The 14,965-nt window shown below is 43.1% G+C and overlaps 1 protein-coding gene across 1 annotated transcript in view; it reads left to right on the top strand.

Moving 5' to 3' along the window:
- The first annotated feature begins 241 nt into the window (after positions 1 to 241).
- Positions 242 to 14,965, top strand: part of ARHGAP20 (Rho GTPase activating protein 20) — a 57,856-nt gene continuing 43,132 nt past the window's right edge. Inside the window, exons 1-2 of the mRNA XM_082278090.1 lie at positions 242 to 388; positions 10,402 to 10,487. Of these exons, the coding sequence (XP_082134216.1) occupies positions 290 to 388; positions 10,402 to 10,487 (185 nt within the window). The 5' untranslated portion in view covers positions 242 to 289. The remainder of the gene's footprint in view (positions 389 to 10,401; positions 10,488 to 14,965) is intronic.

Raw genomic sequence — 14,965 nt, 5'->3', positions numbered from 1 at the left:
GCAGGCGCGGGACGGGAGCGCGCGCACCGCCGCCCACCGCGCCCCGGGCCCCCCGCGCCCCCGGAGGCCGCGCATGCGCACCAGCTCCCCCCGCCCTACGGCAGAGCCCCCTGCACGGAGCGGGCCCGGCCCGGCGGAGGGGGCGCGGCCATTGGGGGCGTGTCCGCGCGGGGGGCGCGGCGCGGGGCGTGTCCGCGGGGGGGGCGTGGCGCGGCGCGGCGCGCCCTGTCCATGGTGCGGGCGGCGGCGCGGGTGTCCCCGCGGCGGGAGCGCGGCGGCGCGGGGCTGTATGGACGTGATGTCCCCGCAACAGGAGCACCTCGGCCCGGGCCGCTCGTCCTCGGTGAGCGGCGAGAGCAGGGGCTTCGCCGCCGCCGACAACAAGAAGGTGAGGCCGCCCCCGCAGAGCACACGGGAAAGCGCCCCCCGGCCCGCGCCCCTGTCCCGGAGCTTCCCGCGGGGGGCACCGCAGGTCAGCGCGGCCCCATCGGGCGCTCCGCCGTGCCATCTCCCTGGGTCCTGCACGCCGCTGTCGGAACCGGGGTCGGGGGAGCCGCTGGCGGAGCCGGGGCTGTCGGCGGGAAGGGCTCGTTACCCGGGGAGCGGGGAATGCGACGGTGCCCAGTGTGGCTGAGAGGCTTCTGCCGGGTGGATAACCCGGGGACCTCAGGGGGGCTGCTGCACGCGTGTCCCGGGAGCACAGAGAGACTGTTGCCTGGATGTCCGGGGTAGGTAAGGAGCGCCGCTGCACAGCTGTCCCGGGAAGCTCGGGAAGGGTTTTCTGGGTGCTGTTCGGTGGAGTCAGAGGGCTTTGCTGCATGGATTTCCCGGTGATCTGAGGGATGTTGCTACATGGATGTGCTAGAGCGATAAGGGGGTTTGCTGCATGGATTCCGTGGGGAAACCTAAAGGACGTTTTGCTGGATGGATTTCGAAGGTTTTGCTGGGTAAGTATCAGAGAGAGCTGGGGAGAGATTTGCAGAGTGATTATCCAGGGGATCGAAGAGGGATCTGCTGCATGTGTGCTTGTAGAGAGCGAGGGAAGGGTTTGCTAGAGATGAGGGTGTTCGGTGGCTGCTCTCGCACGTGCTTTGTGCAAGAGAAATATAAGAAGCTTCCTGGAGAAGCGCCTTGTGCAAATTGTATACAATCGATAGCAGAAGAGCCTCATCCCATCTTCAAAACTGGTTGTAAAAAGCTGTTTGATGTCTCAAATTGCTTTTCAGCATCTGACACAATGAAGTGCAAAATGCTCTCTTCTGCATACAGCCAAGCACTTGTTTCTGCCTTCTACTTAGCTGTAACAAGCGAGCTGTAATAACCAGTTTTTTCCTGCTGTATGAAACAGGAATTCTTTTTTTCTCTTTGGTTTAGCAAGTGCTGTCGTGTTTTTCTATCCAAAGTAGAGCTGGTACCTTGCTGCCTTGCAGATTTTGCTTCACAATTACATTTAAATCTATTCACTGCTTTGTCTTTAATGTGCACTTCAGACAACTGCCAAATAGGCTGGCAGGATTAGAATGACTAGCCAGGTTACAGTGTCCTTTAGTAAATCTGTCCACCTGGTGACACTTTGGGATGGTAGTAAAGTCTGAGCTTGTGTCCGGTCTTGTGGCTAAGCAGCCACTGGGATTTTGCTGGCCATGGCACAGCAGCACAGAGAGAAGTCCTGCTGATGTGTCTCTTTGGGCTGGGAAGTGATGCTGTGTGTTTCCATGGGCTGTGTCCATGTGTGCTGTGTCCTACCAACCACATAGTGCTCCAGCCTGACGGCAGCCCTGGGGACCTCTTCTTATGACAGCTGCTCTCAGTGGTGAAATGGTTGCCTGGAGAGAGTTTGGCCAAGATTTCTACTACACTTTGCTGCAGTTCATACCTGATTGGTTTCTGAAGTGGGCATGTGATACACCTACAAAAGGTGGTGGAGTACCTCCTGCTGCCCAGCTGGGCAAAATGATGGAGTAGATACTCACCCTCTCCAAGTACTGTGATCTAATTTGAGATGGCTAAATGCGCAGCTTGGATTTTTATGAAACATTTATTTCATTTTTGCTGAAGACAGAATACCATGTACCTTCCAACCCAGCAGAGCCCTGATGCTAGGCACCCACCTGAAATGAGATGTTCAAGTACTGTGAAGATGAACGTTTTTATCGGGCAAGTTCTACTTCATTATTCAGCATTCTGAGGACAAATATTAATGGTAGCACTTGTGTTTCCTATTCCTGCTCCAAAGAGCCCACAGTCAAAGGAATGCAGACCTTGTTTTTGCCAACGCTGACAAGAGAGCAGAGATATTACTTTTTACGGATCTTGGCAGCCCTTTTGGAATTCCTCACTGTGGAGGCACATGCAGCAGGGGTACAGATGGAGATCCTCCTGTAGAGAAGCAGCTTGAGACCCTGGCTGGGCCGTGCAGCATATGACAGCTTTGCACACCATGCACAGCCAACACTGGCAGCCACGAACATCCAGCCATCAGCTCAGCTGCTTGTCCACGGTCGTGGTGCTTTCTTGAGACTACTAGCATGCCACCTCTTTATGCCTCTCTGGGGAGGAAGGTTCTTACCTTTATCTGTGTACGGGAAAGGAGTATTCCTAATTTTGCCTGAAGCTGGATCTCAGTGACAGTTCAAAAATTTCTTTTACTATTTGGGTCCCTGTGGACTCTATATATACCTCTGTTTTGTCTTCCACTCAGTGCCAAAGCATCAGTTTTTTCCCAATGCAGAAAGTCTTTTTTGGTACCAGGGAGCTTACATTGTTTGTATGGGTTACATACAGTGAAATGGAAGAATGTATTGGCAAGAAATCCGTTTTGATACTGGTGACACAGCATGTCAAGTTAAACAGTTTTGTTGCAATATGTATTTAACATCAACTGTTTTACTTTCTGGCAAAAACTACCCCTAAATATGTGATGCTAAGTGACCACTGAACCTTTTTCCCTTTTTATTATCGTGACTATATTTTCTCAAATTAGCTGAGATTTGCTGCATTGTTCTGTGGTTTTCTGAACTCCTACTTCATCTTCCACCTGCCTGTCAAAACGAAGCTGAAGGATCACGTGCTTGATCACACCGTAGAACCAGAGCAGGGACAGAAAATGTCTAGGACTTTTTTCACGTATTTTGTGTGACCATTTAAACTAATATCCTGGAAACATTTCTTTGCCTTTTCTTGGCATGCAAAATAATTTGCACTGCTAACCTACCTCACAGTATGTGGGAGGTTCTCTCTGTTAAATGCTTACAAGGCACTCAAGACACCCTGCTAAAAGGTGACACTGAAGTGCAGCGTTTTAGTTAATGCTTTTGAAAAAATTCTGGACTAGTTTCCCTCCTTTACTGGACTTACTGGAGTCACTGGACTATGTGTGATTGACCTACAGAGAAGTTTTGTATTGACTGTTTAGCTTTGTAACCAATCACCAGTAAATTGCTGCAACTCTGAAGTAGACTGAAGTAGCATGAGTAAAAGTGATTATACTGATAGAGCTTATTTCTACAAATTTGTTAAAACAAACAATGCAGCAGAGATGTCTTTTGTGCCAATGTAACTGTCAGCAGTAGCAGCTGGGTCATTTAACCATATTTATGAGTTCCTGGTGTTTCACTTCTCTCTTCTTAGAGGAGCTAGATTCCAACCAACCCTGAATATTTTATACAAAACAGTATCTGGTAGCACAAGGAGTCGCTCCAAGGATTTTTGCTGCCTCCTTGAAGATTACAAGTAACTGCTTAAAATGTTTTGGAGGCTCAGCAATTTTTAATATTTGCACCCACAAAGTGTGCAAAAATTAACCATTTGGCATACTAATCAAAGTAGCAATTATGGTTTGAGACTTGAAATACAGCAATTCCATCACCATAAAAATGTGTTTCTTTGTGATTCTGATCACAAATGCAGCAACAGTTTACCAGCAGGGAAAGGGGAGTTACAGTGTTTCCTAACTGTATTAAATGGATAAAATTCAAGCAAATTAATAGCATTGGAAGAGTAAGCGTACATAATCTTCACCCCTTGTCTTACTCTGAAAAGATGAATCAGGTATGTATTTGCCATTATATTTGCTGATACCTTGATCTCATGCCCCATACATGCATGCTTTTTTAACATAAAGCTCCTTAAGCAGAGATTTCTTCTTCCTGCAAGATTCCATCCTGTTTACTATGGTCTGGCAGGTTGTTTCTAAAATCACGCCTGGTAGTGCTGGAAATCTCAGACATCCAGGATCACTTCTGGCACTGTTTAGTGAAATGGTGAACAATTCCTATCATCCTGCTGACATATCCTGGAGCTATTTTGTTTCTGATGAGGACTGAAAAAGCCCCTATTTTAATGAAATCACCCGCGAAGTGAGTCCTTAGGTTAAAATCACCTTGGTAGGCTGTGCTGGCTTACGGTAACTTACTGTTGTGATGTGCCTCCTGATGCTGCTTTAATTATGAGCTAGTGTTAGCAATCCTTCCTCTGTCTGTCCATGAGACAAATGGAAAATTATGCAGAAAACAGTGTGTTCTAGTTCTTGAGTTTCCTAGTCTTGGGATTTGTGTTTGCCCTTCCTGGTGGCAGTAGGAAACAGAGGGGCTTCATAGGTCATGTGGGATCTAATACCCAAGAACTGCAGATATCAAATTATTGCCTGTTTACTGTATGTTGCTTGAAGTATCGATGTGGAATGGGGGGAATCTCCTATTTCTGTCGTCTGTAAACTGCTCCTGAGAAAGTCTTTATGTACAGAAATTGGGCCAGAATTGTATCCATGTGTTAACCTTCCTGCTTTGTGGCAGGCTTGGAAAGAAACTTTGGGCTTCAACAAGACCACCACAAACAGAGTTACTGATCTGAGCAGTGCCCTGACTCACCGGAGGGCCCTCAAGCAAATATCCAGTGTTCCCCTACTCTGTGATGTTTTTACTAATCTTTCACATCTTCATCTTGTGATGTAGATGGGTGGGATCTTTTGAAGACATCCATATCAGTGCTTCCAAAGATTTGTATCCTTCGGGAAGTAGCTAATAAAACATGTTTTGCTCTTGGTTTCTTTTATCCATTTTTCTTTCTACTCTGAGATGGCCTTTAGTCTTTGCTGTGTTCTCTAGCAGCTGCTGTTCTATGATGATATGCTTTTAGTTCCACTGTGTTGATAGCTCTTTTCTCTTGTGCCCCTGCAATTGTTTTCTCCACAATTAGCCATCCAAAAATGGCTTTCTTTCTAGGAAAGTCCTTGTAAGTAAAAGTATACTGCCAGCATAAACAAAAGCACATAGTTTTGTCACCTGCTCTGCCTTAATGGTAAATGGTCTCTCTGTGGGACCTACATCTCTGCTGCTTGAGCCAGCAGTTCAAATGCAGTCATCTTCTCACCCTGTTTATGAGGGTTCGAAAATGTTATAGGTCAGCATAGATCCATTTCTTTAACAAAGTATAAGAGATTCTTGTTATTTTTGGTACTTTTTGACAACCCTAGTCTGTAAGTCCAACAAATGCTGGATTATAGTATATAGGAAAGAGTAATCTATTGCTTCTCGTAAGTGGCCCAGTGATACAGGGGTAAGAGTGATGCCCAGTTGTCCTGGAAAATTAACTGCTGTCTGCTGGGGGTTGTTGTGATTTTTTGATTTTCAGGCAGTTAGCTGAACTTTGCCTCACAGTTTTTGGTAAGGATTTGTTGTCTGTGCTTTGGTTCATATCTAGCTAAACCAGGCATGTGTGCCACAGATATGTTTTGTTGCTCAGACAACAAGAGCAGAGTTTGCATGGGTGAAATCCCTCACAGTTATTAACTTAAATACATTTAGAGAGTAGCATTTGTTAAAATCAGACTTTCTTTCATTAGAAAAATAAAGCAGTGAAAGGGAGAGCTTAGCCACTTGAGTGCAATCCTCAGCTAGAGGCATTGGCACATCTGAGGGTTATTCCTGTCACCCAGTTAAATGACCCAGGCAGATGTCCCAGCCTTGACCCATTTCTGGAGTGAGCCTGCAAATCAGGAGCCTGAAATCCTTCAGTGTCTGAGGAGGCTTTAACAAGGTTATCTGCACATTGCTGAGGAGGCATTTCTGCTGTGTTTACCTGTCACTCAGGAACTAAATAAATTTTTCGACTACTTTGTATGAGTCTCTTAAACAGACATCAAGTAACATTGTTTTCTCATCCTAAGCTCAAACCACTGCAAGAAGACAATTTTTCCCTGTGTTACTGAACACACATATTTTTCTGTTCCCTTGTCCTTAGCAAGAAGAGGATTGATGATGATTAACTCTATTTTCTTGGTCACCTTAGTTTTCTTTTACAGTCAGTGGAGGAAAACTTATTCAGATAAGATGAACTGTGCCCTAAATTGTCCGTTTCTCTCTGATGGCTATAAAAGGAGCACAGGGCACACAGCTCAGGTGTGTGAGTCAGAAGCCGGGGGAGAGGAATCTTCCTGCATGTGTCTGACTATTGCATGGGTCAGGCAACACAACCTGGCATTGTGGGCAGCGTGCTCCCAGGGAATCACCACACACAGTCCCTGTCTTAGCCCACCTACTGTGACCTCCTGCGCATTTGCAGTAGCTGCAGCAGAGTATCCCCTTACTGCATAGATATTAACTTCTCTAGATATTTGAAAATATTATAAACACTCTATATGCATTACTTAAGTTACTTGTAATCACAAAATAAATAGTCAGTACCATTATTTTTTTTCATACATTCTTTATTTAATTCATGCACTGCCATTCTCTTTGTAAGTGTGATATAGTAAAGTGATATACATAAAGTGCAGTAATAGTTCCAGTTTTTTTAATCTCATCATGTGTTACCTTTTCCACAGTGGAAATCAATATTGTAACTTGGCAATATATTAATTTATATAAATTTCATATAGTATCATCATCTACTTCAACTGTGAGGCAAAATTCGCTGAATACTGGCAGCCAGGAATACTTTTTCCTCTAGCTGATGACTTGTGAGATACTTGTGCAAGGTTTGCTGTAATCCATAGGGGTTCTGATTCTGATTCCAGAGGAATGAGCATATTTTCAGTGATGGTTTGCAAGCTTTCTGTCCTCAGCATGGTGGGCTGATCTGCTCATAAACCGCCTACCATCACAGTTTATAAAACAGTGTGTCAGATTGTAGGTCTGATCGATATCTGTGTAAATTCATTCTTTTGCAATCTACAGGCCTATGACTTTCTATACCAGATGAGAAACTGGCCAGATGCTACTACCAGTCCAACAACTGGAAATGCAAAACCTTATGTTTCTGTTGAAAAGCGGTCAAGACAATCACAACCAGAAATGCAGAAAGTATGAAGTAAAACCTGAATTGGTGGGAAGGGGGCAGGAACTCAGACTTTTGAATGTAAGGAAGACAGAAATAACTCTACTTTTTCCTGACTGACACAAGATTATCATCTTTGCATCTGGAACACTGTAAACACTCATTATAGATACTGATTTTATGATACATTTCACATGGCTGTGACTCAGCCAGCAAGTATGAGGATTTCTCTCTGTATTGACCTTTCTAATATTTACGTGAAAAAATGGGAGGTAATGATATGGGACACATGTTGAGAAATGCTTCTCTGTGTTCCATGCTTAGATAATTGATCAGTGCATCTCCTTTTCCTCCCAAACATCTGCTCTCACTACAGCTGTTTAGGATGTATCTCCTCTTCTCCACATTGCCATCCTTGCATATATAAAGGCAATAAAAATGAGGATAGCAGGCAACTGGATCCAGCTTAACCAAACGTGAATTTATCCTCTCCCTTCTCAAAGTAAATCAATTCAAGTTGTCATGATGGTCACTTATTTTCTCTTCCCAAACTCTGCATGTAGCGAAATGAAAATAAACCACCTCTTTCTGTCTGTAGTCAATGTCTCTGTGTAATGTGTTTATTTGCATACAGCTGACCTGACTCACTTCAGTATTGCTGTGAAAATTTTCCTTTCCTCATCAGTGATCTTTTTATGTTTTGAGGCGCTATTTTATTTTTGTGTTAGGATTTGCTTAGTAGCTATGCTAAGAGTTTGCCCAGAGAGGCTGTGGAATCTCATCCTTGGAGGTAACATAGACCTGGACTGGAGGTGGCCCAGAGCAGCCTGCTTGAACAGGTCTTGCTCTCAACAGGTTCAGAGAGGCTGCATCACAGACCTGTGGGGTCCCTGCGACGAGGATTATCTCTGCTAGTTATTTGAACTCTTACTAAACTTGCTGTAGTCTAGACTTTACTTTGGTCTTCAGACATTTAAGTCAAGATGAGAATCTTGCTGGCACAGGCACTATTCAGCACTGCTAACCCAAGCATGAAAAAAAAAAATGCTGTAGTTGCCATAGATTTTAAAATGCTGCATTTTTTTCCAGTGGCTTTCTTTTCAGACCTGAAGATCGCTTTGAAAATGTAACCAAACTTCCACTTATTTTCAGAAGCTTAGATGCTCCAGTTTTTATCCCCCCAAAAGCCACCTGCCCAGTAATGAGTAAATTGCAGTAAATTTCCTGCTGGGATTTGATGCTTTATATAAACTCCTGAAATCTGCCTGTTGTGTGACATGTGTGGCTGGTATTCTGTAGCAATGTTACAGCGCATTGTTACACAGATCTCTTTTTGTCTTTGTGTCTGCAGGTATGCTACTTTTAAAACCTCTAACAGCTTTTCAGATTTGCTAGCAGTAAGACAAACAGATTTAATTCACTAGCACAATTTATCGTATTTATTTATTTAAAAACTATTAAAAATGGGCATCTCTTTTATTAGTAATCTGTTATTATCCAGTTACAGTCCAATTGGAAACAGCTAAATGTTCCCAGACTTAATTTATTAGTCTTGGGAAGGTTATTGATAAAATAGGGAGGAGGGGATAATTTTTAAAGGTGAATTGAAATTACACAGTTGAATTTATAACAATTGCTGCACAATAGCTGTAACTGAGTATCTGACAAAACAAACAAGCATGCTCTACATCAATAAAGAGAGAACCAAAAAAATGACACAATAACAGATGGACTGCAGCGAGAAGAAGAAATGCACTTGTCAAAAGCGAGTAAAATATGTACAGTTCAGTTTCTCCAAGGGGAGCACACTGTGCACCTTCCCAAACAAAATGTGTGTCACATCCAGCACATACACCGGCAGAAGAATCAGTTGATCTGACTGTCTTAACATATTTGTCCTGGTAGTCAGTGGTTATTTTTAGTACGAAGGAAGAGAGTCATGCTTTGTGATTAGCTGAGAACAGAGACTTCATGACTGTCAAAGGTTCACCTGTTTGTGAGCTCTCAGTGGTGTCCAGGGTGGTGTTAAGGTACCACTGCAGCACTGGATTTTGTCCTGTCAGGGTGTCAGGAGGAGTTTGACCCCGGTTCTTTTGTTCACCAGTTTGTTCTGAAAAGTATTTGAGCTAAATAAGGTAACAGTCACCCTTCTGGTGGAGGGTCAGTGAGAGGAGAGGTCATGCACCTTTGGCAGCAGGCTGCACAACCGGTTCAAGGCAGCCCTCCAGGGTTAGAGCCAGGACTACTCAGTCCTGCTTCTGGCGGCACGAGGGAGAGTGAATACATCGTGAAGAATACATTTGAGTTCAGGGAAATGTGTGGTTTTGTCTCCTGTGGGTGCTTTTGAAAATTTCTACCTCGAGGGAAAATGGTGCTATTTATTTGCTCAGTATTTTTATTGTAGTGTTCACTGAATGGAAATCCATCTTCCCTTGTTAGCTACTGACATTTTAATCTCTTCCTTGTGCTTTGTCTTTTTTTTTCCCTGCGGTGTTCTCTGTCTTTGAGTGTTTCCTTTTTCTCATTCTCTTCCTAATTCTGTGCTAACAACTGTCCTACCTCTCACTATCTTATTTTTCTCAGACATAATCAGGAATGAAAAAAATGTCATCATTGACTACTGAGGGGCAAGATATAATGTTCCAGACAGATCAGTAGGGAAGGAAAATGCTGTCATCTCCAAAGATTTGTTTAAAAAGGGTAGCCCAATGTAGAATGTAAGGTCGGGTGGGTAGAATCCAAACCTTAATTTACGGTGAATGTCAGATCTGACGCAGAAATGTATGAAGTGCTTGAAATTTAAACCACTGCCTGAATATATGATAAATTACAGCACAATGTATTACTAAGGGACAAAAAGTGGTTGAGGACCAGCTCTAGGTGTTTATTTCATTTGTGCAGTGTACCTCAAGTATCTGTGTGTAGACACTAATTTTCAGCTTTTCCTTATATGGGCTTTCTGGTCATGCTCCTGATTTTCTTACCATGTGATATTTTCCCCCTCCAGGGTTGCTGAGGGCAACAAGTTCTCCTTTTTCCCATGGTCTGAAATTGGAGTTTGTGTATGCATGCAGTTACTGTTCCAAATCTCATCCGTGATTTCATTTTGTTTCTCTTTCCAATCAGAAAATGAAGAGTTTGGCCCAAAGACGCCAGTCTGCACCATCTTTGATCTTTGTCAAAGCACTCAGCAGATCTAGATCGGCTTCAAGGTGAGTCAGTGAGTTTTGCTGGCTATACGGTTTTGCAGTTTCTCAGCCCAAAACTTGAAATATTTTTGAACTATTGTCCACACCAGGTTGTTGAACACAATTCAGGCTCCTCAGTAGCTGCATGGCTATAAAGCCTGCTGAAAGATGTGACAGAACCAGCCCAGGCACCAGCTGATCTCCTAGAGGGGGTTTCCTCTGTGCTGCCACACTGAGCTGTTCATACTTGACTGGGTGGGCAGGGCTGCTCTTCAATTTGCAGCCGGGCATGTGACATTTGGGCTGCTCAGTTGTGAACAGTTTGTGACTGGCTGTGATTGCCTGCTGTGGAGATGGAATGGGCAGAAGAAGATGGATGAATGCTCATTGCCTTGGACACTTACACATTGTCTGGCATAACTCAGGATTGCAGTTGTAGAATTGCACAATTTAATTTTGGTTAAGTTTTTTCTGTCATTGCCTGCTGCATGGTACAGGCTCTCCAGGGCTCTGGAAGCACCTGCTGGTTCAGGACAATGCTGTGGGCCAGGATCTGGTGATCACAGCCTTCCCCTGTCCGGTATTAGCACTTGTGGGGCTGAATATGTGGGTGTTAAGCATTCAGCCTTTTTTGCCCTTGTCTTCTGCCAGAATCAGGCATCCTTCCTCCCTCTCTCCCTCCCTCCCTTCTGCAATGTAAAGCCGCCATAGAAATGGAAGTTTCTGTGGAGCTAGTCCCCTGTCCAGCCCCAGCCCTGACCTGCCATTTGAACCGCTCTGCATACATAACTTTTTTCTCCCTGCACTACAGTTCATTAGACTTTAAACTTACAAAACGTGTTTATCGAGAAGTGAACCATCTGGTAGGCTGTTAATGCTTCCAGCTGTGTATTGCTCTTTACGAAGAAATGTTATTGAGGGAAATAAAAGTATGGCTTTGTAAGGAATATTTTCTCCTACTCTGTGGTGTATTAAGTAATCAGTATATGAGCTTTAGAAAGTTTTTTGTCTTTGATCTAATTAATACCTTGTTTGACATCATGCAGAATTTCACAGTATTTCAGAAACCTGTGAAAGTATTCTGTGAAAAAATCAGAGTTGAAAAATAAGGAAGTCAAAATTCATTTACCTGCTGGTATTCAGACATTAATATTTTTCTTCAATTATACTTTTAAAATTTATTTTATTGCCTGCTCCATAAGTATCAGAAATCAGAAATAGCTGGAGAGGCACCCAGTGCAATACACAATACATTTTCATCTCAGAATTCTATGCCTTCTTTAACATGTCTTGCTTGTATAACCCATATGAGAATTATTTCCAAATCTAGTGTGTCAAAGGATTCTTTTGTAAGGCCAGTTGGCAGAAACCGTGTGGTGGAGAGGGCCAAAGAGGGGAATGCATTGCCCTGTTCTGCAGTAAGGCAGTGCCTATCCTGCATGACAAACGATGCTGTTTTCACATGGATGGATGCTGCCTCAGTCATGTCTGTACTCTGCCTGTGGCATGCAACAATTTAGCTGCTTCTGTGTTTTGAACTGAAGCCTATGGCCTTTGGGAGAGGTATTGGGTGAAGTCTGAGGACCCTGAAGTCAGAGCAGGTGATTCTGTAGCTTCAGAGTCTTTCAGTTTAGAGGGTGACACTTTGGATGGTGTTTATTATTGTTCACAGGAGCAGCAATTCTCACCTGTGCCTGACTTCCTTGTTTGGCTGTGCAAAGCACATTGCTCTTCATCACCAAACTGATGGATGAGTTTGATCTTTCCACTCGTTTTGTTGTGTAAATGCTTAACTCTGGTGAAGTGCTTTCTCTGAAGGAGAGCTGAAGAGCAACGAAATGACTTCTTATGTTTTCTAATCTCCTCCAAATGTTTTACCTCAGACCTGTCTCTGCTCTTAGTTCTTATAGACACAGCCAGTCTGCAAAATCTATTACTCTTCTCTGGCAGTGAACCTTAATACTGGGACTCCATAACACTTACTTGTTAATGGTTGATTAATGAGTTGTAGATAATAAAGCGCCTATCTGAAGTTAACAAACATCTGTGAGCGATTTATTTGAACACTCTCACCTCAGCAGCTGGCTCACCTCAATATTTGTTGAAATTAATGAACAAGTGCAAAGTTTAAAAGGGCAGGAAATACTTAGAATCCAAGTCAGTTTGTATTTTTATACCACTTTATATGTCACGTGTCCCTGGTTTATATACAGGGCACTTTCATAAAACGTAGTGGCACTTTGGACAGACTTACTCTGGGGCATTTTAAAGTTTATTAATGCTATTTATTCAAAGAAACCATTGTGACATCTGGAGATGGCTATTTAGGCATTCAGAGGACTAAGGCTTTTTGATGGTAGTGTTATCGTTGCTGTGATGACACAAGAATGTGAGCAAGGCAAGATGATCTAGCTGGAAAAAACAGGTGCTTGTTTGTGCCGTTGTCCTCTCACCCAATCCTGAAAGAGAAGTAAGTCTGAAAGTCTTGCGTGCTTAAAAGCTCATCAGCTTTTTCTCCAGCTATATAATTTGGTTTCATGAACATTCAGCTTTCATTACAAATCTTGCCTTGCTTTGTCAATCATATAGAAGAAGTTACATGATATTTGGCCTATAGAGGAATTTGGGGATATCTGTATGGCATGGTGGTGCACAAAGGGGAAATGGTGCTGTAATCCACGCCTCACTTGACTTGTACCTGCAGGCAGAAGAGAAACATAGTAATAGTAGAGATACTATAGTGGAATTTGGGCCCTTACATCCATGAGATGAAAATATGCAGACCACCATTGCCACATGTTCTTGTTTCTCTTCCTTTTTTTCTGTACAGCTTCTTTTTCATCACAATTTTGTGATGAATAGCCATGTAAAGACTCTTCCACATTATCAGATGTACTCTTCAGAAGCATTTTGAGCAAGGTTATTGTAGAAATGTATTGGAAAAGTAAGCTTTTGGTATTCTTCTTGGCTCATATTCAGGTGCAGAAAAAATAAGTTCAACTATTAACTCCATTAACGTGTATGAAATCAGCAAAGGATTTGGATTAGTTATATTTGTCCCCAGACTTGTTCCACAGTTGTAATTTTCCTCTTACTTTTTCTTGGTGTCTTTTAGTGAAACCTGCACAACTTAATGATATAGTTCAATGCAATACAAATTACGTGCTTGAAACAGAAATGTCTGATGCCTGGATTTAAAGCATCAGGTATGGTCATCCCAAATAATTGATACAGAATAATAAGGACTTGTTGCAAGTCAAATTTTCAGCTTTTGTTCTGCTGTCCCTCAAAACAATTTTCACATATGACAAAATTGAAGTTTTTGCTCTGCATTAGTAATCTTCTGCTTGCATCTCTGACAGGGACAGCCAAACTCTGTGCTGCAGTCACTAGCAGCTTCCCCTTTTCTATTGCACACCTCAACAGATCTTTGAAAGTGATATTTTTACATGCTGAAACTAAGAAATATAATTTCACAATTTCTAAGTCTGGAAGATCATTTATAGATCTGTATCTCTGCACATTAAAGGTGTTAAAATACTGAAAATGTAACAACTCTTTTTTACAGTATGGAGTGTGTTTATGATGTTATTTTGGTGTAAGCTGGAAGCACAGGCTGTTTTAAAAACCCCTGTTACTTAGTCCCCTATGGCTCTGTGGCTCACGTGCATGAGCACACAGACGCAGGGATGGCTCCAGTAATATTAAGCCGATGGCAAGGAGTTGAGAAGGGTCCTTGCTTAGAGTTCCACAGAAAGCAGTTTATTGCTACAACTTGCAAAGGGTTCTAGAGGCAAATGACCCTGAGCACATGACAGCTCGAGCTTAAGTACAGGGGTGTGGCTAGCACCAGGAGCCAACTGGGGAAGCTGAACTGAGGTATATTACCATAACCGAACAAGGCATCCTGGGAGAGGCTCCTTTCCCTCGCCATAACCCATAAGTCTTTGGCATCGGAGACTGTCTTACCAAGAACTCTCTCTATCTCTTGTACCACAGGTCAATCGGCCACCACAAAGCCCAAAGGATATTTTTTAGAAAGTTTATGAATAAATCCCTAAAGAACCTGAAAAGGAAGTTCCTAAAATGTTACCCCTATCCAATTTTGTTATGTGACTTTTATGGCTGAAGAAGTGGAAGGTAAAAACAGAAGATTTCACAAGTTTCCACGGTGTTTTCTCCCCTTGTTTACATAGAGGTAATGCCATTCACAGAGAGGCTGTTCTTCCTTCTTCCAGTGCACAGTAAGTGATTCTGGCATGTCATCTTCTAGGGGTCCTGTGCCAATGGCTAAATAGCCTAGATAACGAAGATCATATGTGTAATCTAGTAATACATTCCACTTGGCGTGAATCAAACACAGAGTGTTCCCAGAGTCTTGGACATTGTGTTTTCAGGGTTTTAGTCAGAAGATATGTGGATGATCCAAGCTATGTGACTAGAGGAAGACAAAAATAGAGACTTCTAATAAATGTAAATTGCCAGAAAGCCTTAACTGTCTC

This window comes from Coloeus monedula (assembly GCF_965178545.1).
Source record: "Coloeus monedula genome assembly, chromosome: 3".
Lineage (NCBI taxonomy): Eukaryota > Metazoa > Chordata > Aves > Passeriformes > Corvidae > Coloeus > Coloeus monedula.
Note: the sequence above shows the minus strand (reverse complement) of the source record. Positions and strands in the feature narration are given on the sequence as shown.